The sequence below is a fragment of the Saccopteryx leptura genome, chromosome 6 (assembly GCF_036850995.1).
Source record: "Saccopteryx leptura isolate mSacLep1 chromosome 6, mSacLep1_pri_phased_curated, whole genome shotgun sequence".
In the NCBI taxonomy this organism is placed as follows: Eukaryota; Metazoa; Chordata; class Mammalia; order Chiroptera; family Emballonuridae; genus Saccopteryx; species Saccopteryx leptura.
Window position 1 is genome coordinate 171,770,698 of NC_089508.1, and position 27,722 is coordinate 171,798,419.

A 27,722-nucleotide genomic window follows, 5' to 3' on the forward strand; every position below is an offset into this window, starting at 1 on the left:
GTCCCCCTATTCTAGCTACTAGGAAACAAATAGTGAGAAGAGTTTGAGGACGCTCTTCTCTTTTCCTATTTTCAGCCTACCATGGGCTCTTCCCAATCTTGACCCTCAAAAGCTACTCCTTTAGGTTGCCTCCTAAAAAATCTTGTCAAACCTGGCCTCGTGGTTCTTAAACCGAAAAAAATTAATCTTCTTTTGTAATACGGCCTGGCCCCAATATAAATTAGATAACGGTTCCCATTGGCCTGAAAACGGAACCTTTGACATTAACATCCTCCGAGACCTGGATAATTTCTGCCACCGGACCGGGAAGGCCTCAGAGATCCCTTACATTCAGGCTTTCTTGTACCTTCACTCGCGTCCTTCGCGCTGTACTACTTGTTCCACCTACCAGGTTCTTCTTCCCAAAACGCCCAATCCCCTATCCCCTTCTCTCTCTCCTGATTTATTAGACCCAGCAGACCACTCCACCCCTGGAGCCCCTCGAGCCCCGGAACCTCCCGTCCTACCTCCTCCTTATAATCCATCCCATGATCTACCTCCTCCCTCCTCCCTCGACCCGCCGGCACCTGCAGACCAACCCCTGTGTCCCTCCTCCTCTCCCCCTATTTCTCTTCCCCATCTTCGTCCCTGCCATCGGGATCCTCCTGTCTCCTCCCGACCTGATATGCACCCCTCCCAGGAGGTGGTGGGAGCCGAGGGAATTGTCCGAGTTGCTATCTCCTTCTCCCTCTCTGATTTATCCCAAATCGAGCGCCATCTCGGCTCCTTCTCCTCTGATCCTGATACATATATGAAAGAATTTAAATACCTCACCCTAGTCCTATGATCTAAATGCAAGCAGACAGGACGCTGGGCTAACCTGGCACGACCTTCACATTATCCTCACCTCCTCCCTCTCCCCCTCAGGCAAAGACAGGGTCTGGACCACTGCCCAACAAATCGCAGATGAGGCCCGCACTCAAAACAATGCTAATCCAATAGGCACTACAGCAGTCCCCACCACTGACCCTAATTGAACTTACCAAGCAGGCCATCAGAACTGGGCGGCCCGAGATCAGATGATAGATTATTTACAACAGGCCCTAAATAAATTGGCTAACAAGGCTGTCAATTATGACAAAATCAAGGAAATCATTCAAAGACCGCAAGAAAACCCAGGAGAATTCTTGGAACGCCTCTCACAGGCGTTGCAAAATTCTCCCGAATGGACCCCACCACCCCAGCAGGGACCATTCTCCTCCATTCACATTTCATCTCCCAGTCGGCTCCTGACATCAGAAAAAAACTAAAAAAGCTAGAAAATGGGCCCGAGACTCCACAAAGAGATCTCTTAAACCTGGCCTTTAAGGTCTTTCATGACAAGGAGGAACAAGAGAAGAACCAACGGAAGAGGGACCAGGATAATTATTTCATGCTCGCGAAGGCCCTGCAAGGGAACTCACCAGCTGGCTCTAAAACGAAAAACCCCAAAAGGCCGTTCCCATTTCCTGGGCCACCAGGACCCTGTTTTAAATGCAAGCAGACAGGACACTGGGCTAAACAATGCCCTAATCCTCGTCCACTGCCAGGTCCATGCCCTCACTGCCGCCAAGAGGGACACTGGAGGGTTGATTGTCCCAGCCTCCAGAGAGGGACTGGGCCAACCACTCCCACAGCTAATAACCCCTCTATACCTGTGGCTGGCTTTCTTGGCCTAGCAATGGAAGACTGAGGAAGCCTTGGGTCACAGGCCCCGGTAGGAATTACCAACGGTGAGCCCAAGGTAAAGCTCCGTGTAGCATGTAAAGTAATCTCCTTCCTCATAGACACCGGGCCGCCTTCTCTACCCTTCCTGAATTTGCCAGCCCCTTTCACCGTCTAACACTTCCATAGTGGGAGTTTCAGGCAAGAGTAACCTCCTTAATCACACCTCCCCTCACCTGTATCCTAGACAAAACACAATTTACACACCAATTCTTGATTATACCACAATGTCCCACCCCCTTACTAGGAAGAGACATTCTTGCCAAGTTTGGCTCCACCCTTCACCTTTTCCCAAAATCCTCAACACCAACTTCCAATATTCTCCTTTTGTTGGCCAGTGATCCGGACCCGTCCCTCTCTCCCCCTCTTTCCCCCGAAACAAGTGGATCCCATTGTCTGGAATACGGATCAGCCCCCTATCGCAACACACCACACCCCTACCCAGCAGGAAGCCATCACTGCACCTCTCTACTCCCCACTGAGAGTGATCCTTAGAGGCCATAACCCTTCACCGCCCTACTCAGCAGGAAGAAGTTACAGAAGATGATGACCTCCGTCCTCTTTCCCTTGAGCCTCTCTAGGAATCATTCTCTCTCCTTTTAACATATAAATATATCAAATAGTCGGGAATCTTAGGTTTCATTTCTTTAACCTGCCGGCACGAGTTTCATTTCAGGGCTTGCGGCAGATGGCCAACCACAAAGGAATGTCCAATGAAGTCATGGACGTTTGAAACTGCTGACGACTGAAAATGCACCAACACCTGTAATTAGTGGAAAGCACCCCTGCGCCCAGCGATAGCAGCAGCCAATCAGCAAATGCCCCACCACCCTTCCTACTTCCCTAACCTAACCCTTAAAAAACGTGGCCTAAGACTGTAGCCGGGGCTGCTCTCATTTCTCGAGACAGCCCGGCAAGTTTTCTTTCTAATAAAGCCTGATCCTCTAAACCTTTCGTTTGCCAGTCTTCTTTTCAGTCTAACAGATATTAAATAAATAACCCTTACAAATAAGAAAAGTCAACTATGTGCCACTAGTGGGCTGAGGACCCAACATGGGGACACAGTATACTCAGTCTGGAAGAAACCAAAGTATGGTTCTGTGCAGAGGAGCAGGACACAGGCTGGCACGGGAGCCCTTTCAAGCCAGGGGCTCTCAGTGAAGGGGGCCTGCAGAGGGTTGGGGGCCCAGATGCCAAAGGCAAGCCCCCCCTACCTTTGGTGTCTTCATCCTCAATGGTGGTGTTGGTGCTCTCGGAAGATTCCTGCCAGAGAGAACAGGGAGGTGGTGAGGCCTGCTGGCCGGCAGGAGGAGCACGGCCGGCGGGGGCTGCCCCTGCTGCCTGACGCTGCGGCCCGGTCTCTGTTAGCCTCCCTGGCGCTGCCGTCCGTCCAGATGCTCTCCTGAAAACCCTATCAGACCTCCAAGCCCAAGGAGCAGAAGGGCCCCGCTAAGCAGGTGGCTGGTGGTGGGGGCGTGGGTGCAGGGATGGAGCAGGGAGAACCCTGGCCTTTCTGGAAGGACTGGGAGGGGTTCTGGGCCTTTTCTGCTTGTGGGAGCAAAGAGGGGGTGTGGAGGAGCAGAGAGGCACATGGTGGCCACAGAACGGGGAAGGAATGCACACATTGGCAGGAGAGGAAGAGAGAGAGAGAGGGAGGCCCAGTGTGAGAGAGCTGGGCTTTTCAGGGGGAGAGAAACCACACAGTGGGGTCAGAAGAAGAGAGACATAGGCCACCATGCCACCACTGGAACGTTTAGACAGAGGCAGGGGCTGGTGGCTCCCCTGCCACCGGCGGACCCTGTGTAGCCTTGTTCAAGAAGGGCCTCTACGGCGCCCACCACTTTGGCCAAACCAAGCCCCTCCACCCCTCGCCGCAACTGGCACAGACCAAACCCTGAGATGAGTTCCGGAGCAGAGGGCAGGGAGAAGCGAGAAGCCAAGGGCTGGATGTGGGCGGGGGCTCAGATCAACCTTCGCGCCTGACTGAGTTCTAAGGTCTACTGTCAGGCTGCTGGGCTGGGCCATGGAGTGGGAGGTGTCAACAGAAACACGCCAACAACACGCACACACAACACACATGTTGTCACACGAGGCACACGTACCGAGCACGCCCTGAGCACCCTCTCCCCGCCCCGGGTTCCCGGTGCAGCCTGCAGGAGGGAGGCAGAGGCGAGGGGTCGAGGCCCAGCATTTACCGGCGTTTGGGAGACGGCAGACACTCACCATTAACTGAACGCTGGAACTCGACTTTCTTTTCTGGAAAAACAAGGAGAAGAGATGGGACAGGAAAAGACACAGCGTGAAAACGGCAGGGAGCAGAGGGACGAACAACAGGGGAGGTTCAGAAGGAGGATGGGCCTCAAGGTCATCCTCTGTGGTCCCTTGCCGGCATGGCATGGGGGCGAGGAGTCAGGGCCACCAGCAACAGCTGACCTGGCGGGGCCAGTCCTCTCTCGGCCTGAAGTTCTGGGGCCTCATGCACAGCTGCCTGGGTCTCACAATCCAAGCACCAAGCTCCAGGTCAAGCCTCCCTTGGACCGGGGCTCCCTCTACTCCAAACTCATCCCTGGATCTCAAATGCCAGTTGCCTAAGGCCTCCAGAATCCAAAGCTCTTGAAGAGCCAAGGGCACTCGGGTCTGGGTTGGGTCAGGTCTAGGAGGCCCAATCTCTCCTCTTAGACTCTCCATGTATCTCTGCTGAAAGGACCCCAAGTGTCACAGTCACTGGGAAAACTTGTCAAAACACACACATAACCAGGCCCCTTCGAGGAGTCTGGTAACTCGGTGTCGGGAGGGGCTTGAGGATCTCCATTTTAAACACTATTGCTAAGAGATCCCGGAGCAGGGCCGGGCTGGGAACCAGGCCTCTAAGTGGCCTTTGAATTCGGCTTGTGTTCACAGTTTCCCAGTGACTGGCCTAGTCAGCTCCTTTATGCTGAGAGAGAAACCGAGGCTCACCCAGACACACAGCAGAGCCCCGAATTTGAGCCTCTGGGCCCTGCCATTCAGCCTCGTCTAGCTTTGAGGGTTTGCAGCTTTCCCTACTACTGGCTGTAGAGCCGAGGGAAGGAGAGACAGAGGACAAATGTAGATTATCTTCTCTTTCAGCTGTGAGCCGGGAGCCCTAAAGACTCATATTCACAGAAGGTCGCAGGTCAAGATTGACACTTGATTTGCACAGATGAGAAACTGCGGCCCAGAGATGGGCAGGGATCTGCCCGAGGTCTCCCAGCCGGCCGCTAGCAAAGTGGAGGCTGGAAACCCTGAGTGCCGCTCGCCTCTGCCCAGGCCTCCGGCACCCGCAGCCTGACGGCTCTTCAAAGGCTTATCCTTCCCAGGCCTTTACCTGACAGGCCAGGAGGCTGCTCTCCTTGCTGCCCTGTGGCAAGAACGGAGGCGGGACTTGAGATGCCCTTGGGGTAGGCTTGCCAGGGAGAGGCTCTGAATAGCCTCTGAGGGCCCTCAGTTCTAATCCTGGGCTTTCTGATTTCTAGATCCAGGAACTTCTGAGTGCTGGGAGCCTGCAATCCTGTGCTGTCCATCCAGGACTTCCACAGCCATGGCAGGGGTGGCTCACCAGGCACAGCCAGTATAAATGGTCACAGCCCTGCACCTGCTCCAGCAGGCCAGACAGTGTGACTTCCAAAGCCAGCAGCTTGCAGTCAGCTCATCCTCTCCTCTCCTCTCCTCTCCTCTCCTCTCCTCTCCTCTCCTCTCCTCTCCTCTCCTCTCCTCTCCTCTCCTCCCCTCCCCTCTCCTCTCCTTCCCTCTCTTTTCCTCCTAGACTCAGCCTCACTCCTGGATGGAGCCAAGCCACACACAGTGTTTGTGGGTGGGGCAGGCCCTCTCAGCTCAGCTGTCAGCAGAAACCTGAAGAGTGGCCCCAGGGAGCCAGGAGGTTCCAGGCAGGACACGAGGAGGGAACACAGAGCAGAGACTGCGTCAGATTCGGACGTACAGTGACAGGATGGGACATGGGAGAGAAGTCACAACGGCACGGATGGGACACCAACAGGGGCAGTGAGTGGGGGTGAGGGGTGGGAGCAGTCAGCCCCGCCTCATCGCAGTCAAGGCCTCGAGGTGGTTGGGGTGGGGGGGACATCGCTTCTTGGTCATAGAAAGACTCAATTTCCCTGAGTCACAAATGATGAAGATACTAATAATAAACCCACTCTGACCGGCAAGTTAGAGTTTAGTTGACAAGAGCCTTTCCTGGAAAGTAGAGTCACATCTCTTTAGAATTGCATGGAGAAAAGCATGGTTCAAGGACAGTAGAAACGAAGTGTGGTCAAAATGAGCCTTGAAAGGCATGACAAGCCCATGAAGCACAGCACTGTGTCGTATCTCTGATTCCCACGGGCAGTGTTCCTCCAGCGTCGGGACCATCGCTGCTTCTTCAGTACAGCCCTAGATGCGATCGGTGGCTCGTCTCTACAACGGTGTTGTAGGGAGAATCTGCATTTCCTCGCTTTGGCTGGACCGGTGTCAATCAAAGAAGCACACAATGACTCCACGATGACTCTGCCAGGCCCCACAAACAACTGCCACTCTACCCTTGCACAGATGATGGACTCAGGTCCCCGAGGGAAGGAACAGTGGGGCCCAGACTCAAACCCTTGGCTTCTTGACTGGAGGTCCAGTTGCATACACAGTGAAAACATGCCTGGACCCTCGGAGCGATATAGGGCAGGCCTGGTGCCTCGAATCCCGGGCAGGGCTCCTGGATGACCCTTGTCTTCCAGCTGGGCTTCCCCCTCCACCCCAAGAAAGGGAAGGAGACTGTGCTACAGAGAGACAGTCGGGCCAGCAATAGCCTCTGGGCTTCTGTCCATCCACACCCAGGACATCCTGAGAAGTCGCTCAGGGTCTGTCTTAGCTGCGCCCACAGAAAGCCCCGCAGTGACTAGCCAGAGCCCAGGCCATGTCCCCATGTCTGTGCCTTCAGACAGTCTCCACCTCCTGGCCCTGCCTGGATAATAGGTAGACCAGAGCTTTGTCCAAAGACCCTGCCTGAGGGAGGCGCTGACCTCATACCAGTGGCTCTGAGTTAGCCTTTGCCAGGGCCACACACACGAGCCAAGCAGACCGGGACAGCCCTCCCTCCACCCCCTTCTCCTCCAGTGACCTGGGCCCCAGCTCACCGGCTCCTGTGGCCTCTGCCCCATATCTCCCAAATATGGTTTTCCCCAGGGAACCCAGCACCGCAGTGTCTACCAACTAGGGCCAGAGAGAGCCCCGGCTGCTCCAAACCGGGCCACCCCACATTGCACATTCCCCCCATTACCCTTCCAAGTGGGAGAGGGGAAATTGACTCATGGGTAACCCAAAACAGCAGGTGAGCCAAAACTCAATTCTGAATTCCATGCCGGGACTCAGGATGTGTGTGTGTGTTAACTTTAGAAACTGGGCCAGCTTTAGATCTGTGAATTATCAAATATTTTCTCGAGCAAACTTTGTTTTCAAGACAAATATTGACCCAGAAATGCAATATATAAAACAGAAAAGATAATGACACTGACCCGCGCCTCGTGAGCACGTGTCACGCGCCCTGCACCGTGCTGAGCCCCACACACATGACCTTGGCTCATCCTCACAAACAGCCCTGCGAGGTGGAAACCCCTTTAACCCCCCACTGCTTGAATGCGGAAACACAGGCTCAGGGGATTCAGATAACCGGCCAAGGTCTGCAGCTGCTAAGCTGGCCCAGGCTCTCCTAACCCCCAGCCGGCTGTCACAGGGAACTGTTCTGGTTGAAGCCGGCACGGGAAGCCCAGAATCTTCTCTGCTTGCCCCCCACTTCTAACCCCTCCCCACCCCATCTGCTGCCCGAGGTGCCTCCCAGAACCTTTGGGCTTCAAGAAATTCAGTTTGAAGACCGCTGACTTTGGCTGATAATCAAATAACTAGGTATTCCTCAAGAGCACAAGATGAGAAGGGAGAGTGATCAGACAGGGTTTTGTTGCCCTTTTTTGTTGTTGTTGTTGTTTGTTTGTGTAGTTTTAAAGCTGAAATCCTGGAAATCATGGCGCCCACACTCTTTCTACCCACCCGTTGTAGTTGTGAGAGAACTCAAACCCGCAGAGGACTCAGAGCAGAGGGGAGGCCCAAATCCTAGCCTCCGACAGCGAGCCTGGATTCCCTCCCATGTAACCCTTGACAGGCCAGAGCCAGGGGCCTGAGACTGTAAATGCCACGACAAATGAAGCCATCGAGCCACCAGCCCACCTGGCTGACTGTGTTTGGACAGTGTCTCATACCTTCCAGCGTCCTGGGCACAGCCCAACCCTGGGGCCCTGGCCAGGCAGGGCTCTGAGCCCAAGAAAGGCAGGATCTCAAGAGAAGAGAACCCACAAGGCGAGCCAGTGGCAGGGAGAAGGGGCTGCAGAGAGTGGGGACCAGGCCCCAGAGAACAGAGGAAGAAGAGAGAGGAGGGGAGGAGAGGTCAAGTGTGTATGCAGGGAAGGAGCTCGGGCATTGGGCTTGGGGGCTGGGGGCAGAGGGCAGGCCTGGGTCAGGGGGAAGTGGGGATGTTTGGCACTAAACCAGCAGCTTTGATGGAGAGGGGCTGCTTCTGGAACTCCAAAGCAGAGGGGAGTGGCTGTCCATTCTCCACAGGCTTTGTGGGTTAAACTGGGCTGTACTGTGGGTCAGGGCCCCATTCTTGCCAGCCCACACTCGGGAAAGGGGAGGTCACCCCTCACGATCATCTCTGTCCCTTCCTTGTGCCCTCTTGCTCACCCGTCCTCCAGCCCTGGACAATCCCAGAAGCCTCCTTTGGAGCTGCCCCTCTCCGTCTGCCTGCTCTCACCCAAGGCCACCTGCCTCTCCCACCTGCTCTCAACCCTCCTCCCTGACCTGCCCCCCGCCAGTCCTGGTGCGAGGGTGGGCACCGAAGCCCAAGTCTCTGGGTCTAGGGACAGCTGGCTGCAGCGGTGACCGCATCTGCCCAGAACACCGAGGCCTGGTCTCGCCCCAGCCCTGGAAGCTGGGCCCTCTTGGCAGAAACGCTTCCAGAGCAGCCTCTGGTGGGCTCCCGGGGACTTACCTTCACACCATCATTCTTCTTGTTTCCTCCACTCTTCCCTCCTATGGAGGAGAGAAAGTAGAGGGTTACCAACACCAGGCAGGGCACCAGGGCCCACAGGGCCAGGAAGAGCAGCATCCACGGGCAGCGGAGGGCGGGGAGCCGGCTCAGCGATCTGGGGAGAACTCCTCCTCCTGCTTCTCCTCCCTCCTCCAGAGCCCGGGGCTGCCGGAGCCCGGGCTGCCAGAGCCCGCTCGGTGGGCCTGGGTGCCCACAGCTCTCGGTGATCTCAAGTGTGACCCCCCGGACCCATGGGCTGAGGCTGAGGAAGGTGTCCAGTGTGTCCCAGGACCGTGGGATCACTGTTTCAGCCGGGGATTCCCTCTGGATCCCGGTCACCACCCGTGCTGGTGGTGGCCAACCCGGAGGCCCGGCTGCCCGGCCCGGGGCTGGACGCTCCCTCCCCAGCCCGGCCCACTCTAATTTTATCCCCATGCTGCTGCAGAGGTCATGTGTCAGCCCTGCCTACTCACTCTGGACAGCTGCGAGCCGTGTTTTGCCAGTGACAAGAAGCAGATGCCCCCTTCTGGGGCCCACCTCTGCCAGAGCACCCATCCTGGCAGAGGCCTCCCTACCCTCAAACTCCAGAGCTGCAGGCTGGGTTTGGCTCTGTCCCTGGTAGCCAGGAGACGGCAGAGCAACAGGACTCAGGGAGGCCCCACCTCTGTCATTCCCCTCTGCCTCCCCCTCACCTCCTGGCCAGAGCCCGTGGAGAGGGAGGGCATCAGCCAGGAAGTGGGGCATGAGTGCCCAGCCCTGGCATCCAGCTGCTTAGACCTCAAGCAAATGCCTGAAGTTAAACGAGACAGGGTATCTAAAAGCGCTTACTCAGCACAACACTTGACCTCTATGAAGTAGGTGCTTAGTAAATGGTAGCCACTTGTCCTTCTTCTGGTGGCCCGGAGAGAGTGAGCCGGAGACGAGGGGTGATACAGGATGTTGTAGCCCAGAAGGATTGGAGGATGAGGCTCATAGTCCATCCAGCTTCCCAGTCACCCTCACATTCCCAATGACCCCTACCAGGCTCTCATCCACAGTCTCCCTCTTGTAAAGCAGGTGTGGGAGGGGTACCTCCAGATCCAAAGTTGAAAGGAGAGGCTGCTCCTCCTCCACAGGTTTTATGGGCTGAACTAGGCTGTAGAGTGGAGTGAGGGCAGGGGGGAGCTTGCCCCTCGAGCCTCAGGAAGGCCCCTTTCAGCTCCAGCCCACTATTGCAAGACTGTGGGTCCTAGGAGGCCACATATTCTGATTTTCAAGAGAAGGCAGAGATCCGAGTCTTTCCATGAAATCTCTTGATGTTTAAAGTACTGGAAACGCCTCCAAAAATATATTTTTTTAAGCACCACTGTTTTTCCATCCCCCGCCAATCACATTTAGAGATTGGAACTGACCCACGGGACACCATTTTGTAAGTTGGGGATCAGAGTACTCTAGGGGCACTTCAGTTGTTAAAAAAAGACTCTGACTGTCTGGGTGGCTCATGTTTCAGTTAAGGAGCTGCAGGAGCCTCGTCTGGGGAGAGAATGGAAGACGGTCAGGCGGTGGCGGAAGCCCAGGTCTGAAGTTCCAGGGTTTTCCCACCGTGCGTCTCGTTCTTCCAGCTGGTTAAATGGGCAGCTGGACCCTCTCAGCGAAGCTTCCCAGAGCCCTTCCCTTGCTGTGGGGCCGGCCACGTGACCACAGCAGCCCTCTTGGGATGGCTCTGGTCCCAGCCAGAGGGCCCTTCGGGTGAGCTTTGCTATATCAGCTCTGCTGCCCGGTCAGGCTCTGGGCTTCCCAGAGAGACACCTCTGGCAGCGCTGGCCCGGGCACTCTCCCGTGTGCCAAGGGGAGCTTCTTGCTAAACCCTGACACTAATCCCTTCCCCTTCTCTCTTCGGGACCACACGCCACAGGTCACTGGGCGCTCCTCGCCCTCACCAGCTTGTCTAGTGATCTATCCTGGATTGTCTAGTGACTCACCCTGGCTAAGGGCGCTTGCACCGGGGTAGGTCGAATGTGCACTGAAACAAGCTTGGCCTCCTCCTAGCGATGCCACCAGGGACCAAGCACATTCACTTCCCAGAACTTGTTTCCTTTTTCAAGAAACAGGGATGGCAGTGGCCCGCACTGCCTTGTTATAAAGGCCGCAGGGTGAAAGCATAAGTCACTGCTTAGCACAGGGCTCCAGTCATGATGAGGGAACAGGGGTGCTGCCACTCCCTGAGCCTGGCTCTGTCCTGTACCCCAACATAGGAGAGGCCTTCCCCTCGGGCTGGCCCAGCCTGATAATGCCAGCACTGCTATGAGGTGGAAGAGACAGACTAAACCTCTGACCCTTTTTAGTGGGCCCTTGGCTTGCTGACCTTTGACCTTTCTCCACTTCTGAGGGCAGGTTTGCATCAAGTGAATGGGGTCCTCTGCAGTCCCCACTCACCCCAGATCCCTTGGCCCTGGTACCCAGGTATCCAACATGGCAATAGCCTCACTTCCTGAATGACATAGTTGGGACTTTGAGGTCCCACCACCTACCAGAGAAGTTCCTGGTGGCCAGCATTGTGGTGAGGATAGCTCCCTGTAACAGGTCAGAGGAGAAGCGGGGGGGAGAGAGAAGCCGGAGGTGAGGGGGGAGAGGAAACACAAAGAAGCGAGTGGTGAGTAGGAGAGGACAGGCAGATGCTCCATTCAGACAAAGCCAAAGACTTCTGCCTCTCTGTCCCCTACCCCACAGCCCAGGGACCAACCGCTACCTCCTCGGGGAAATCAGCCTCAGCTGGCATCGCTCCAGGGACAAGGGCATCCTAGGAGCAGATATTAATAGGTCCTACCGGCCTGGCCAGAGCTGGTGGGTGGGCTTGGGGACACCTGTCCGTGGGAGCACTAGAGGCCAGGGAAGTTTCCCGCCTGGGCGAGGACGTTAGACCGTGTGCCCCTGGGCCCCTCCCCGTCCACCCTCCACCCGGGACACTCAGCACCCACTCCAGCACTCGTCATCTCTCTGTGGTCCCTGGGGCTGGAACCCTAGCAGGTTAATGTGGAAAAACCTTCTCTGTCAACCAGGGCGCTGGGGGACAATGGCCCTTCTGGTTCTGGCGCTGTCTGATTCGGACACTCTGAGTGCCCATGATTTTAAGAATCTCTGATTCTGACATTTTGAGACTTCTACTGTGACAGCTCCCACTAGGGGCTGGGGGTGATACTCAATCTTCCTGGCATCATGTCCCCATCCTGAGCCATACGCTAGGCTTCCCAATGAGCTAGGGCCTCAGTATGTCACTCAGCATGCTGATGGCTTCTCTGTTCCAATCAGCTGGGGACTGTTTGGTTGCTCTTCCTACCTGCTGATGGGGTCCTTAGAAAGGTCTGGGCCAGGAGTTGTCATAACCCTGAGAACACACAGGGCCTGCTGAGAGGCCAGCAACCCAGGGTCCACCTGGGTCCCCCTGTATGTAGCTTCCTCAGGGTCACGACCCCTACCCAAGCCTCTCACCTATTCCTCTCCAATGCTTGGCAACTGTGGCCTCACCCTTATCATGGCCTCCTGCCCAGTCACATGTCACCTCTGAATCTCTCCACAGTCATGCTGTTGTCCCCTAAAGCAGTGGTCCCCAACCTTTTTTGGGCCACGGACTGGTTTAATGTCAGAAAATATTTTCACGGACCGGCCTTTAGGGTGGGACGGATAAATGTATCACGTGACTGAGACAAGCGTCAAGAGTGAGTCTTAGACGGATGTAACAGAGGTTAATCTAGTCATTTTTTAAAAATAAAACATCGTTCAGACTTAAATATAAATAAAACGGAAATAATGTAAGTTATTTATTCTTTCTCTGCGTACCGGTACCAAATGGCCCACGGTCCGGTACCAGTCCGCGGCCCGGGGGTTGGGGACCACTGCCCTAAAGGGCTCAAGCTCACCATGCCAGACTGCACACAGGTTTTTCTCTCTGTCCAGAACATCTGCCTACTCTGACTCTACACAGCCAATGCCTGCTTACCCTTCAGGGTCTCGGCTAAAATGCTGCTTGCCCGGGGAGGCTTCTGGGATCCTTCCCTGGTCCTTTCAGACCTGGTTCATGGCCCTGCTGGGAATACTCACAGCTTCGGGGCCTGTGGTCATAGCACTCACCACTGCCCCACATTGTCCCAGTTACGTGTGTCTCTTCTCCACTGCTCACTGCCCCGCCCAGACAGCAGGTGTTTGATAAATGTTTATTGACTCAATGAAGGAAAGAACTAGTGAGTGGGTCTCTTGGCCGCAGTGGAGACCCAGGCCAGGCTACTCGCACATCTGGAGAAATGGAGGATGAGGACCTGTTACCTTCAGTTTTCTCCTGGCGTTGAACTTCTTCAGGCAGTCCACGGTCTCCTGTCTATGCATGCAGGAGGCCACGGTGGACCGGTGCTGGAGGAAGTAGGGAAGAGGTCTGTGAGTGGGGGGCCATCCTACCCAGAGGCCCCTCAGCAGGGCATCTTACAGGTCTGGTTGGTGCCTTGGGGAAATAATCTTTGTTCTAGGGGATGTTCTAAACATCGCAGGTGCTTAGCATTATGGGCCCCGGACATCCAATGCCAGTAGAACCCCAGTCCTGCTGTCAGTGTCCCGCTTCCGTTTTCCCCTAAGACCCACAGCAGGGTCAGTATCTCTTGGATTAAGCCCCCTCGACCCGAGGCTGGGCCTGTAAAGCCAGGGACAGGGACAGGGCTCCGTGAAGCCTTAACCCTGAGGTCTGGGGGGGCTTCTGGGAAGGGTCTTGCTGAGGAAGTCTCACCGAGATCCAGGGATGCTTGAGGGCTTCGGCAGCCGTGATACGTTTGGACGGGTTGATGGTCAGCATCTTATTGATCAGATCCTTGGCTTCCGGGGTGACAGTGTCCCACTCTGGTGACGGGAACTGAAAGGGGCAGAGGGGCCAGGTTTGCCCAGCCTACCCCAGGCCACCCCTGCGATCCCCCAGCCCCTGACTGGCAGGGGAGCAGGCAGGGGTCCTAGTGCCCGTCCACTCGTGCATTCACAACCAGGAAGAGGTGGGACAGGGTCCCCTGACCCCAGGACAAATCAGAACAGTGGCCAGAGGGGAAGGAGGCCTCCCTCTGCTATTCTGCGGCTGCACCTCCTCAGGAGAGCAGCAAGCCCGTGGTGGTAGCCTGGACGTCGGGATCGCAAGCCTGGGTTCGAGTCTGCTGCCTGGGCTGTGTGAACTTGGGTGAGCCACGTGACCCCTCATGCTGTCCCTAGAGGTGCTGTGAGGATTAAATATGCTATAAAGCACATGGCACATCGCTTTATAGAAATCAGCTGTGTAGAAAAGCAGTATAGCTTAGAGAAGTTAGAAACACAGACACTAGGGTCAGCTAGCCTGAGTTCAAATCCCAGCTCCACCATTTCTTAGCTATGCGATCTGGGCAGTTATTTAACCTCTCTGTGACTCACCTGTAAAACAGAGATAACAACAGTACCTATGTCACAGACTGGTGTGAGGGTTAACTGTAATAATACATAGAAAGCATTTAGAAGACTGCTATATGAGTGTTAGCTATTATTATTTGTGTGTATATGTATAGATAGATGGAGAGATAGAATCTATCTATCTATATATGGACCTACATCCAAAGAGAGAGAGAGAGAGAACCTGGCTCCTGCAACCTGCCCCGCCACCTGTTGCCCCTCTCTGCTGCTGCTTCTGCCCTCTGGGGCCCCGTGGGCTAAGCTCCATCACTTAAAGGCCCCGATCATTAGGCACAGCCAGCTCATCTCCTGGCCTCAGTCAGTCGTCAAGCTCCACCTGCCGTTCACCCCCCTGCCCCACAACTAGAGAGGGGCAAGGAGACCTAGATAGGCTGGGAGGGCAGCAGGGGGGCGTTCTCAGGTCCTGACCTCACTGGGCATTGGCTTTCACTGGAAGGGGCCCAGGGGATGGCAGGGAGGCTGGAGAGAAGAGCGACACTCACATCATAGGCGCCGGCTTTGATCTGCTGGTACAAGCGGTGCTGGTCCTCGTCCCAGAACGGGGGATACCCAACTAGCAGGATGTACAGGATGACCCCTGGGGAGAGCATGAGGAGGAACTTCAACCCCTTGTGAGGAGGAGCCATGCAGGAGGGGAATGATGGGAAAGAAGACAGAGGGCACCAGACGTGCAGGTGGCCGGGGGGATGGAGGGGCCTTTGGAAGGACTCACCGCAAGCCCACAGGTCCACAGGCTTCCCATACGGGTCCTTCCGCAGCACTTCTGGGGAGAGGTATCCAGGTGTCCCTGCGAACCCTGCTCTCCAGACACACAGACAGGCAGACACACCCACAGAGGGTGGCACATTAGTAAACCAGAGCAAGATCCTCCTGGAAGAGGAATGAGGGTTGCCCTGCGGATGACCAAACACCCCCTGCCCGCAGATTGGGCCAGCAATGCCTACAGGTCAGGTGGAGAAGTATAGACGGTACACTTGTCACCACCCACACCCCAGAGCCTATGGCAGAAGTCATTGATCAGCCCCAGGGCCTTTCCCATGGGGTCCTGGCTCAGTGCCATAAATTTCTAGCACAATCCTCCCAGCAGCCACTACCAATCAATTGCTGGTGGCAATCAAGATAAAATATTGTCGCCATGTCAGCCCCAAGCTGACTGACCCTTTGCCCATTTCCTACCCCTTCTGGGGGCTGGTCTGGGATGTCCCTAACTCTGGCTTTAACCAATGTCCCTTAGGTAGGTCTCGTTTTCTTCCAGGCCTCAGTTTCCTCAACTGTCAAATGAAGGATTAGGGATTCCTATCTTAAATACTTCCCAGCATTGTTGGGAAGATCAATTGAAATAATGGACACCTCAAATATCTTAACAAGTATTCCTAAGAATAGTTCCCATTTATTGAGTGTGTGTGCTATGTAGGACTGAGCGTTTTCTATGCCTGGTCTCATTTAACCCTCACGCAGCCTTGAGGTACATCTTCATTTCACAGATGAGAAAACAGGCTAGGAGAGGTGAAATGAGGCCCAGTCACATACGTCGTATGTAGCAGAGGCCATTGAATCCAGAGCTCTGGGCCTTGACCACTGATCACTATTGCCCACTACAAAGTATTCCAGATATCAGGCTCAACTCTTCCAAAATCTCAGAGCATGCTGGATCATCTGACCTTAAAACCTGGCTCTACCCCTTTTAATTTCCTTTGACCTATTCCAGGTTTCTAGTCCTCATCTCTAAGTTCAGGATAATAATCTCTAGCACTCAAGATGTTAGGGAAACCCATAGAAGCCTCTAGCCAACAGCAAAGGTCTCTATGCATGTGAAGGAGCTAGGTACTGTTTGAATGATAACCCTGTTCCTGCACCTGGCCCCAGAGAGGGGGGCAAAACTCAGTGACTCGGTGGCTGAGTGGGGAGGGGCCTCTAACTCTGCTACTTCAGCCCTGGTTTGTCCAACACCATCTCCAACCTGCCCTTGTTTGGGCAAAGGGTTCCTATAGGTCAACATGTCAATGCAAGGCCGGCCTCCAAAACATCTGCCATCCCGTCTTCACTCACCGAACCATGCCTGCTGCTCCCCCTCCACCTCTATGGCCAGGCCAAAGTCCGCCAGCTTCACCGCGGCGCCCTTGAGCTTGGAGGCCAGCAGCAGATTCTCCGGCTTCCCGGGACCAGAGAGAAGAGGGGAAACATGGGAGGAAAGAGCCAGAAGACAGTGAGCAGGTTCAGAACCTCACCTCCAGGGACCTGAGCTTAGAGGTGGGACAGCTGAGTAATCCAGAGGCATCCTGCCCCCACCTCCAGCTCCAACCCCAGGACCCTGAGCTTAGTTCCCAGGAGAGAACTACCCACTGCAAGTCCTCTGTCTTCTGCAACAGGAAGAACCTTCCTCCACCAGCCATCCACTCCTTCCCCTCCCCTCAGGGTCGGAAACTGAGGCTGTGGTTAAGGCGGGAGGTGAAGGGGGACAGCCACCACCACAATAAAAAAAAGAAGCAACATCTACGGTGCCAGCTGCTAGGCTAAGGGTTTTGCATATATCGCCTCATTTAGCATCTCACCAACCCTTTGGGGTAGGCATCATTATCCCCATTTTCTGTAGCGGTTTTCTTATATCATCTGAAACAGTCATGTTCCCACTTCAGGGCCTTTGAACTTCCTGTTTCTCCTGCTTAATTTGTTCTCCCTTTGAGTTTCACAGAGCTTGTCCCTTCTTTCATCTGGCTCCCACATTCATGTCACCCCTTCCAAGAAGCCCTCCATGACTACTCTATCTAAAGGAGTCCCTAGGTATCTTCTGTCTTAGTTCCTTGTTTTTACCTTCATAGATCTCATTACAATTTGTAATGTTTTTCTCTTCTATGTGCTTGTTTATTATTTGTCACCCTGTAGTATGTGACTTTCTGATCTGTGCTGTCCATCACTGCATCACCAGCACCTAAGACAGTGAGTGGCCCGCACATACCAGATACTCCATAAGTTTTTGTCATATGTAGATAGAGGAGGAAACTGAGGCTCAGAGAGGTTAAGTGATGACAAAGATCACAGAGCTGATAAGGGTAGATCCAGAATCGAGGCAGAGTCTGGCCCCCAAGCCATGTTCTTAACCACTCTACGCTGAGACAGGAATGGGCCCTACACGTGCCTCCTGCTCTCTGGAATGTTGAGGCCGCTGTCTTCTGCTGGGTCTGGAGAACAGGAAATAGCCCTCATCAAGACAGAGGAGTTAAGAGTGTGGACTCTCCAGTTCCATAGCCCCAGCTTCTGACTCCGACTGAGGAATTTGGATAAATTATTTCACTTCTCTAAGCTTTAGTTTCCTCCTAGAAAAATATGCAGGCATGATAATGCCTACATCATGGGGTGGCAGGCCAATTAATTTCAGTAATCCACATAAAGTACTTCCCAGTGGCCTAGAGCAAGTGCCTGATAAGCCTCAGTACTCATATTTTCTGCTTGGGGAGGCGGGTGCGGCTCCGAGTCTCTGCAGGCAGCTGGCTTCCTCTGGGACTTCCTCTACCCCACTGGAATTTCCAAGGGGGTCCCACATCTGACCCTTCACTGCCCAAAGCTAGATGGGCTGCAAACAGATATAACATGTTAAGGCCCCTTTTGTCCTCTGAGGACCCACAACATGTCCTGGGTCTCAGTAGCTATTCTGTCCTGATTTGATGAATGTGCCACTAATTATTCTATTCAGAGTGGCCTAAATTTGTGCTGCCTCTCCTTCTACCTCCTCCCGTGCAGGGGCTGTAGCTATAATGGGAACAGGCCTTCGGGGACAGCCACCCTGCCGTCTGGCCAGAGACCTTCTTGCCTGTGAGTCTGCACAGAGCCACAGGGAGCTCACCTGCATTCAGGTGAGGAGCCATGGGCTACTTATGACACTCAGAAGTGGATAGGGGTTCTGCTCAGAGCATTTCACCCCAAAGAGGAACCAGGACCGACTGGAGGGTGCCCAAGGAGGGTACCAGGGTGAGAAGAGCCTGGAAGTCCTATCTTGGGTGGGAATGGAGAATAGACAGCGGGTGACTCAGGAGCTACCACAAAGCCACCCAAGTGTCTCCAGGGCTGCTCTGCGCTAGAGGCTTGATCTGTGTGGACCCAAAGGGTAGAACTGGGGTTCACGGGGAAGCACCCATAGCAGGAAAGAATGAAGGTGCATTGCCCAATGGTACAGGGGGCTACCCTATAAGAAGTGAGTTCATAGTCACTGAAGACCAAAAAAGCAGAGGTCTGATGGACACGGAGCAGGGTCACCTAGAAGGGGCTACTGCAGGAGCAGGAGCTGGATTGAGTGGGTTTTTGGCCCCTGACCAGCCAGGGCCTGGGATCCGAGGTCAGAAGCCAGGGCTCCAGTCCTAGCTCAGGCACGACTGACCTGCATGTTCTCAGGCAAATCCCTGGGACTCTTTAGGCCTAGTTTCCTGCTCTACAAAAAGGAGTGATGTTATGAGCTACCAGCTGCTGAGGCCATGAGCAGTCCATGCTGACCAGGCAAGGCCGGGCGACTAATGCCAACCCTAGACTCCACATCTACTCGTCCTGTCCCTCTCCTTCAGGTGGGCAGAGAGAGGACACTGAGGTCCTCAAGTCCTGTTTTCATTCTGCCCCTGCCCCCTATCTGCCAGAGACCAGGAAATAACAGTAACAAAGTGTCTATACCAGGCACGGTGAGGTCTCCTTTGAAATCCTCGCCAATCTGTGCAGAGGTTGCTATGGCAACCTCCAATGTAAAGAAGCTGACACTGTAAAGCTAGAAAGTGACCCAGCTGGGATCTGGACCAGACCATAGCCAGTGTTGGCATTCTAGCTGTGTCTCACCTGGCTTGGCACAAAGCAGGTGGGACCGGGAGTCGGGAGGTCTGGGTCCCAAGCCCAGATGCTCACCCTCCCTTTAGCCCCATTTTCTTATCCGAACAGTGAGGGAAGTACTCTCCATCCAGCCCAACTCGGGGAAGTAAAGGGAATCTGATAACACCAGAGGCTCTGCAGATGGCAGAAAGCGCAGGAGGCCGAGGAGCAGGCTCCCTGCGAGCCGCAGCCTGGGCTGGTCGCTCACCTTCAGGTCCCGGTGCACCACCCCCATCTGGTGGCAGTGCAGCACGGCCTCCAGGATTTGCTGGATACAGTGACTGAGGAGAGAAAGGCAGGGGTCATGGCGTGAAGATGGGCTTCCCCTGGGAAGCTGGCAGGCGAGGTCCCCCGCCCCTGGGCACCATGACCAGGCCACACCTAGAGCTCACCTGGCATCAGCCTCACTGTAGTACTCCCGGGCCACGATGTCCTCAAACAGCTCCCCACCGGTGACCCTGGGGAGACAGGCACAGAGTCAGCCTCCCACAGAGGTCCCAGGTGCCACCTCTTCTGGGTGGGGCCTGGGGACCTCAGAACCATAGAGGTGTCCCCTGCTACAACCTCCTTCCTGGCTTCCAGCCCACCCTTCCACTAACTTCCCTGCCCTCCTATCCTGCTCTTCTTCCTCACTGAGCCCAGGCTGCAGTTAGGGCGGGACCCTCGGAACACATTCCTAAGAGTCGTTTGGTTCCTAGACACCCAAGGGCTGGGTTTTGTTTTTATTTTTTAAACAGACTTTATTTTTAGAGTAGACTTAGCAAAATTAAGCATAAAGCCTAGAGATTTCCCACATACCGCTGCCCCTGCTGTATGCACAGCCTCTCTCATTATCAACATCCTGAGGGCTGGTTTTTAACAGCCGAAGAGACCAGGGCTATCGATCCAGGAACCACCCGGGCCTCTCATTTAATTATTGCTTTTTATTCAATCGACTGGCTTTCAAAACTGGAATATTATTCCAAAAGGAAATGTTAAATCACCAGTAGCCGCAAATAGTAGCAACAAAACTAATGTGTTGGTGTTTCCGGAACACCAACCTGCAGTGCTCAGGTAGCAAACCTATCATATCTGGAAAACTATCAGAAGAGCGAGTTCAGCCCAGTCGGTTGCACTTGGGACCCCTCAGGCCAAGGGACCCAGAGAGGTCATCCCTGCTCAGGCTGCTCAGATATGCATTGCACATCCAGGGCGGTCCCAAACTCACAGGTCAAAGATCAGGTAATGGTGTCCCTCCTCAGAGATGCTGTCATGGAGCCGGACTGTGGGAGGAGCCAAGACAGCCAGTTACAGAACATTCCGCTCCCTGCCATGCCCCCCCTCTCATCCTCCCAATAGCCAACATGGCAATTTCTCAGACAGTCACTAAGCATAAGCTAGGTGCCACGTGCTTTGACAAATGCAGGTGATCAGGGGCTCACTGACTTCGGGCACCACCAAAAGAGGCCTGGGCTTCAAGACAACAGAACTCTTGTTTGGTCAGTTCGGTTCCCCACCCCCTTCAACCCTCAGTTTCCTTTCTGCACAAATTAGCATCATGGAGGTGGCCTGTGGCTCAAAGCTCTGCCACTTGCTAGCTGTGTGACTTTGGGCAAGTTGTTACAGCTCTCTGAGCCTCTCTTTCCTTGCCTGGACAATGAGAATGAGATTCTCCCGTGTGGAGGCACACAGTCAGTGCTCATGCAATGCGGCCCGGAGCGAATACCCCTGATCTGCCTCCAGGTCTGAAGAGATAATAGATCCGGTGACGGCAGCAGTGACAGCGGTCCCCAAGTCCTGGCATGCTGAGGAACTGTCATCCTTTCATACTTTATTTACCAAGAACAAAGCAAGGCTCCCAGGAGCTCAGAGCTCCCAAAATTATCCCCTGAGCTCCACGAAGAAGGGCTTGAGGCCAGGGGCTGACTCCAGGGCCTGCACCCTGCTGGCCAAAGGGCAAGTTCTCCCTGAACAGGTTCACATCCTCCTCCTGCGCCACAACCTAAAAATGGCCACAGAGGAGCTGCGGGCCCGGAGGATTATGATGCATCTCACGATGGAGAGTTACACAGCTGTGAAGATCATGCGGAGGTTATGCATTCACGGGTTTAGAATCATCTCTCAATTATGTTGTTTGGCAAAAAGCAAAAAGCAAAATGTAAAACGGCGTGTGTAGTCCTTTTTTAAAGGATGCATTTAAGCTTGTATATGTCATATGTCTCCCTAAAAGGGTACAGAGATGTGGGCATTGGCAGGTGCCTTGGGGTGGGGGAGGGAGTGGGGGAACTGGGGCCATGGATAGGTCAGACTTCCTTTTCACTGTGCATCCCAATGCCATCAGAACTCTTTCCACGTGCATGAATTTCTGACTCAATCCTGAATCCCCTAAATTTTTTATGGCTCTCAAATCTGCACATAAAGTTCAGAGAAACAGACATCAAATACCCCAGGTTGGGTGCTTACTATGGGAGGAAGGGGAGATGGGGACCAGAGATGGAGGAGAAGGAAAGGGACACAAATTTATTTATTTGTTTTATTTTATTTTATTTTTAATTCAGTGAGAGGAGGGGAGGCAGAGACAGACTCCCTCAAGCACCCTGAAACTGCAATCCACCCAGAAAGCCCACTTGGGGGCGATGTTTTGCCCATCTGGGGCATTGCTATGTTGCTCAGCAACCGAGCTCTTTTTAGCACCTGAGGTGGAGGCCATGGAGCCATCCTCTGCCCCAGGGCCAACTTGCTTCAATCGAGCCACAGCTGCAGGATGGGAAGAGAAAGAGAGGGAGAGAGAGACAAAGAGAGAGGGAGAAAGAAGCAAAAGGAGGAAGGGTGGAGAAGCAGATGGGCACTTCTCCTGTGTGCCCTGACCGGGAACCAAACCTGGGACATCCACACACCAGGCCGATGCTCTACCACTGAGCCAACCAGCCAGGGCCGGGACACAAATTTAAACTTAAAAAAAATTTTAATTCTTAAATGATGATATATATTTAAAAATAATGACTGAAAGATGTTTTAAAACTATTTTAAAGCAAAACTAAAGAGCAGGCTGCCTGAGAGTTCATATGCTATGATCCTGCTTTGATTTTTTAATTAATATTTTATTATAAAATATTTCAAGTATACAGTCAAGCGAACACCCACATGTGCCCACCATTAATGTTTTCTTACATTTGCCTTCCTACATTTCTATCCATTCCTCTATCCACTCATTGATTTTATTTTTCTTTTTACTTAAAAATTTTTTTTTTAATTTATTGATTGATTTTAGAGAGAGAAAAAGGGAGACAGACAGAGAAAGAGAGAAAGACACAGAAACATCAATATGTTCCTGTGTGCACCCTGACCAGGGATCAAACCTGCAACCTTGGCATATTGGGATGATGGTTTAACCAACTGAGCCATCCAGCAAGGGTCCACTCATCAATTTTAATTTTTGAATGCATTTCAAAACAAATGCTGGCCTCATTTTTAAAAGGTTTGTATTGTATATTGACCTGAGCATCTGGTATTTTTTGTGTACAGATTGCAGCAACCCTCATGGGGGCCCCGCCCAGGCCCCCTTAGTAAGACGGTGCCACCACCTGCAACTGCTGGAGGGCTGGCTGCTCCCAGCCCACAGCTCCTTCCTTCTAAAGAATGGCCCACTACTGATGGAACCACCGTGCCCACCAGCCTGCCTGCTGCCTTCAATCAACGATTGAGGAACACGGGGAGGCAAGGTTGATGCAAAGGTCCAGTCTCCTTGCCTTAAGGAGGGACCACTCCAAGATGGGACTTACACTCCAGAGACCTCCCACTGACACCCCCACCCCGACCCCGCACCTGAGATCAGGTTAGAGTTAGACTTGACATTGAGCCACCTTCCTTCCCCTCCTCCCTCCTGCTTCCTCCACCCTCATTCCTTACAGGTCTCCACTTGGAGCCCAAGCACCTGAATCCCTACGCTGGGCTCTGCTTCTGGGAAACCTGACCTGAGATGAGACATCTAGGTGTACTGGAGGGGGTACAGGCATTAAGTATCATATGGAAACAACATCATAGGATGTTAGCCCTGTATGCTGAGGTTATAGGAGATCCTTTAAAAAAATTACTTGCCTTCTCATTATGTACAATAGTCTTGCCCTGTAGTGTATCAGGGTCAAGTTTTGAAAAAGACTTTTCTCTCTCCACCTTCCCCCAGGCGATAGACTCTTTCTTGTCTACTTTGACCCAACAAATATGAGGGGTTTTAACTTTCCCTTTCCGGCACGTGAGAAGCTCTAAGAAGCGGAGCTGCAGCCAGAACCATCTCAGAAAGGGCTTTTAGGGCTGACTGACAGCCATCTGTGGGGAGCTCCAAAGAGACTGGGGTCCCAGGTCCACCCTCTGACCAGGAGCCTCAGCCCCTTTAAGAGAAGGTCCTCAGGGTTCTGGGAAATGGACAGACTTGGGATGGGGAGGAAGGTGTTACTTTAGCTCGGGTGGTGCTTGAGCGCTGATTGTAAAAGGCTGCTCCTCTAAGCAGCCAGGCAAGGGGGACATGGGCTGGATTCCAGCCCCACCCACGTGAGACTATTAAAGTCAGTTTCAGTCCCTGAGAGGTGGCTAAACCGCCATTTGGAGCCCAGGAGACAGGGCTTCTCCCTTCACTGCTATTTTCACATACAAAACCTCCCCTTCCACGAGTGGAGACTTCCCTGATGAAAAACTCAGCCCAGAGCCCAAGAAGAAAGGCAGAATTCAAGGGCCACAGACTACATAACAGTCCCACCCCTGGCGCAGAGATTGACATGTCTGAGCTCACTGAATTATGTTGTCACTCTTTTGATTTTTTGAAAAATTGTCATAGAACAAAAATTCTGTAACCTAGTTTTTTATTTATGTAAAGAACTCAAATTTCTGACATGTCTGTCATGTTTCTAACAGTTGTCATTTTTTTTCTTAGATGATAAAGGGTAGTACATGTTCCCCAATTCACATGTCCCCCTGACAGCACCCTCCTGAGGTCCACCTGAGTAGAATGACTAAGAACGGGCTCTGGAGTCAGACTTGCTGGGTTCACCTCCCAGCAACACCTCTTACAAGCTGTGTAACTTTGGGCACGTTCTGTAACCTCTCTGAGCTTCCTCTCCTAACAGCTGTGGGGGATTACTGCCAGCAAACTGTGCCTGGCACCTGGAAGAACCCAATAAATGGAGACACTGTCATCTTTATCATCAACCAACCTCGCCTTCCCCACCCAAAACCACTTGCTAAACTCTCGGGTTGTCCCTTGCTCCCTGGAGTAGCCTTTGGGGGGGGGGGGTCTGCGCCATCAGCAGGTGATAATGATTCAGAGAGCTGTGGTCTGTCTGGCCCAGAGCCCATTACTTATTGCTCACATTAGAGCTGGGACTGAGCAGGAGAAGGGGTGCCAATGGGAGGAGGCAGCACTGGCCTGAGATAGCTGCGATTGTGCAGCAACACACACACACACACACACACACACGTGCGCGCACACGCACACACGCACACACACACATTCCTGCCTCCTTTCTCTGGAGCTGACAGCGTTTATAAGAACCACAGGATTTTGTAGTCAGAGACCACTCACAACCTCCTCCATGGTACAGCCAGGGAGTCAGAGGCTGGGAGGGGGCCACATGGTGAGGCCAGGAGCAGGTCAGGGACAAGGGTCCAACCAGACCTGCTCCCCTCCAGCGGCCCGCTGCCCCTTCTCTGGTCCTGGCCCTGGAGCCTGGGCCACTGCTGGTGCAGCCCTGCTCCCCTCCAGCGGCCAGCTGCCCCTTCTCTGATCCTGGCCCTGGAGCCTGGGCCACTGCTGGTGCAGCCCTGCTCCCCTCCCAGGCAAGGGGAGGGAGGGGCCTTCAGGGTATAAATAGCAGATGGAGATGCTTCTCTCCCATAGGAGAGTTAACCCTTGGGGCCCTGGGCACACAGAGATGCTTCCCTGGGAGAGAGGAGGTGTGTGGCTGCCAGAGTTGGACTATTCCTGAGAGGGCACCTAGACCTTGACCTTCAAAGTGTGGTCTGCGAACCAGCAGCCACATCCTTCAGAGCATATTAGAAAGACAAAATCTTGGGCCCCACCCAGACCCCAGACTTGCTGAACAGAAACTACCTGTTAACAAAATGCCCAGATGGTTCAGACAGCCTTATACTTATGAAGACGGGGGGAAGTGGCTCAGAGTGGGTAGTGCTCCTGCCCAAGGTCACAGCCATTTCCAGACAGAACTATATCTAGAATCTGTACTTCTTCCCCTCATGACTCAGAGCCTTGCTGGGCAGGGACACAGCGCCCCTCCACACCCCACCCAGCTGTGCAGGGGTCGGGGAGGGAGGTCAGGCCTGCCCTGGGCCCAGCCTCTCCACGCAGCCTGCACCCAGGCCACCCCCGGGGCAGTGGCCACCTGCAGCTTGCCCCTAAGGGGCAGGCCAGCCACAGGTCTGGCAGGTGAGCAGGACCCCATTGCTGGGCTGACTCAGCATAGGGAGGGTTAGGGAAGTGAGCTGCACTGGTCAAGACCAAGCTCGGCCTATTTTCATCTCTCTCAAGAGATGAAAGGCTTCGGGGGTTTTCCTTAAACAGCTTTTCTGAAGGAGGCTGCAGGCAGCGTGGGCTGCGAGGAAGCATCCCTTCTTCACCTTCCCCCCACCCACGCTGGTCTCCCATCTCTCCAGCCGCCATCCCCAGGTAAGAGAGCAGCTGCCTCCCCATCCCATCAGCACAAACCCACCAGGATGGCAGGGGAACAGGGCCCGACCTCACCCCACACCCCTCACTTGTCCCCCCAAAACTTACCGATGTTGGGGTGCTTCAGGAGGCGGCAGATGCGGGCTTCACGCTCCAGCTTCTGATGATCTGAAACCCAGAGAGGTGACCAGGTGAGTCCCAGGTGAGGGAAGAACCTGCACCCACTCCATCTCTCCCTCTTCCAGCCTCTTTTGACTCCCATCTCCCAGGGAAGCCCCCGGGCCCTGCAAAAGCCTTTCAGGCAGGGCTTCCGGGTTCTCCCGGGAGGCAGTGAGCCACTGCAGAAGAGGCCAGGGTTGTAATGATCCAGATGTCCCTTCCCCTCTCTGGGGCTCGTCTCCAGGGCTCTCAGATGAAGAATATCCCTGATCCCCTTCCTGGATAAGACCCAAACTCCATAAAGCCTGGACCCCTGATGTACCCAGGCCAGCTCCTGCTGCTCCTCCCCTAGCCCTGCCTCTCACGAGACACTCCAGCCAGACTAAACTGTTGGATTTCATTTCTCTGGGCACACCCTGCTCAGCCCTCTCACTTTGGGGCCTTTGCACACCGGTGCACCCAGCTTGGAACACTCCCCCTCAAGCTCCCACTGGTCCTTCACTGGCCATCACTCACTCTCCTGCCTCTCCTTAGATGCTGCCCTCTCCTGGCAGCCTGTCCTGATTGGCAGGCTGGCCAGGGCCTCTCCTCTGTGCTCTCAGGGTCCCTGGACAGCATGTCTCACTCCTTCTCATTGATATCTCTATCCTTGAGGACAGGGACTTGGTCTCTGCTGTACCCATGGCATCTACCCAAATGCCTGACACTTAGTAGGTGCTCAAAAATAACTGAATGAAAGGACAAATGGCTAAGTGAATGAACCTTTCTAAGGGAGCAGGTGTTCTCTGCAGAAGAGCTGTATTAATTTGCAGAAGCCACCTCCCCTGCAGAGGACACAGAGAGCCTCAAAGAATCTGCAGAGTAGAACTGTACCCAGAGCTCTCGCACCTGCCTTTCAAGACATTTGTCCAAATCCCCTGGGTCTCCCCACCCACCTGGGAGAGAGGCTTGGTTCAGAATCTGCCACCTGTGGGCCCTGACTCTGAGGCTGCCGGGAACAGTTGTACCCCATTCAATCCTCCCAACAGTCCTGGCTGTGGGCGTCCTGCCCCCATTTTATAGAAAAGGAACCTGCAGCCCGAGAAGCTGATGCCTCATTGGTGGCAGAGTTGGGACTGAAAATGTATTCCCCAATTCCCTTTCTGGTGCTTTTCTCACAATTCGGTAGTTAAGGCCTTAATTTAAAAAACAAAACAGTAAAACAGGAGCCATTTACAAATGTAGAACATTTACCGTGTGCTCAGCACTGTGCAGAGAGCTTTGTATGCACTTCAAGCCCTCACCACAATCCTTTGAGGGAGGTGTAATTACTATTCTTGCTTTTAAGAGGAAGAAACAGAGGTTCCGAGAGGGTAAGTACCTGGCCCGAAGTCACACCCGTGGTGAGCAGTGGAGTCACGCTTTGTACCCAGGCAGCCAGACTCCAGGGGTGAGCTTTAAAGCTCTGGGCTGTACTGTTCTCCACGCCCTGACAAACTGCCACCACCTCTACCTGTCCCTCAATTCTCAAATGGGAAAATCGAGGCCCACAGGAGAGTTCTCACACAGACACTCAGAGGCAGAGCTGGGACTAGAATCCTGGTCTCCCGATGGCCTCTTCCGAGCAGGTAGGCATCAGGGAGGATGATAAGGGTGTAGAAAGTCCCAGCCCTTGTCCCCTGGCAGCTAGCTCCCCTTCCTCCTGCCCCCTCCATTAGAGCAATCACTGGCCATCCTCCAAGGACTGCAGAAGCCAAGATCAATAATACTGAAGTGTGGCTTTTCCATCAGCAAAGCGATGAAATCCAA

General features: G+C 54.0%; 1 protein-coding gene across 2 annotated transcripts in view; it reads right to left on the bottom strand.

Moving 5' to 3' along the window:
* Positions 1 to 27,722, bottom strand: part of CAMK2A (calcium/calmodulin dependent protein kinase II alpha) — a 63,267-nt gene that overhangs the window by 15,432 nt on the left and 20,113 nt on the right. The window contains exons 3-15 of one of the 2 annotated variants that reach the window (XM_066344473.1): positions 25,884 to 25,943; positions 20,328 to 20,382; positions 19,513 to 19,578; positions 19,329 to 19,401; positions 16,325 to 16,427; positions 14,988 to 15,071; positions 14,758 to 14,852; positions 13,578 to 13,700; positions 13,127 to 13,210; positions 11,338 to 11,380; positions 8,789 to 8,829; positions 3,967 to 3,999; positions 2,958 to 3,006 (exon numbers count right to left, since the gene is read on the bottom strand). In XM_066344473.1, the coding sequence (XP_066200570.1) occupies positions 2,958 to 3,006; positions 3,967 to 3,999; positions 8,789 to 8,829; positions 11,338 to 11,380; positions 13,127 to 13,210; positions 13,578 to 13,700; positions 14,758 to 14,852; positions 14,988 to 15,071; positions 16,325 to 16,427; positions 19,329 to 19,401; positions 19,513 to 19,578; positions 20,328 to 20,382; positions 25,884 to 25,943 (909 nt within the window). The remainder of the gene's footprint in view (positions 1 to 2,957; positions 3,007 to 3,966; positions 4,000 to 8,788; positions 8,830 to 11,337; positions 11,381 to 13,126; positions 13,211 to 13,577; positions 13,701 to 14,757; positions 14,853 to 14,987; positions 15,072 to 16,324; positions 16,428 to 19,328; positions 19,402 to 19,512; positions 19,579 to 20,327; positions 20,383 to 25,883; positions 25,944 to 27,722) is intronic. The other variant, XM_066344474.1, reaches the window with a different exon arrangement.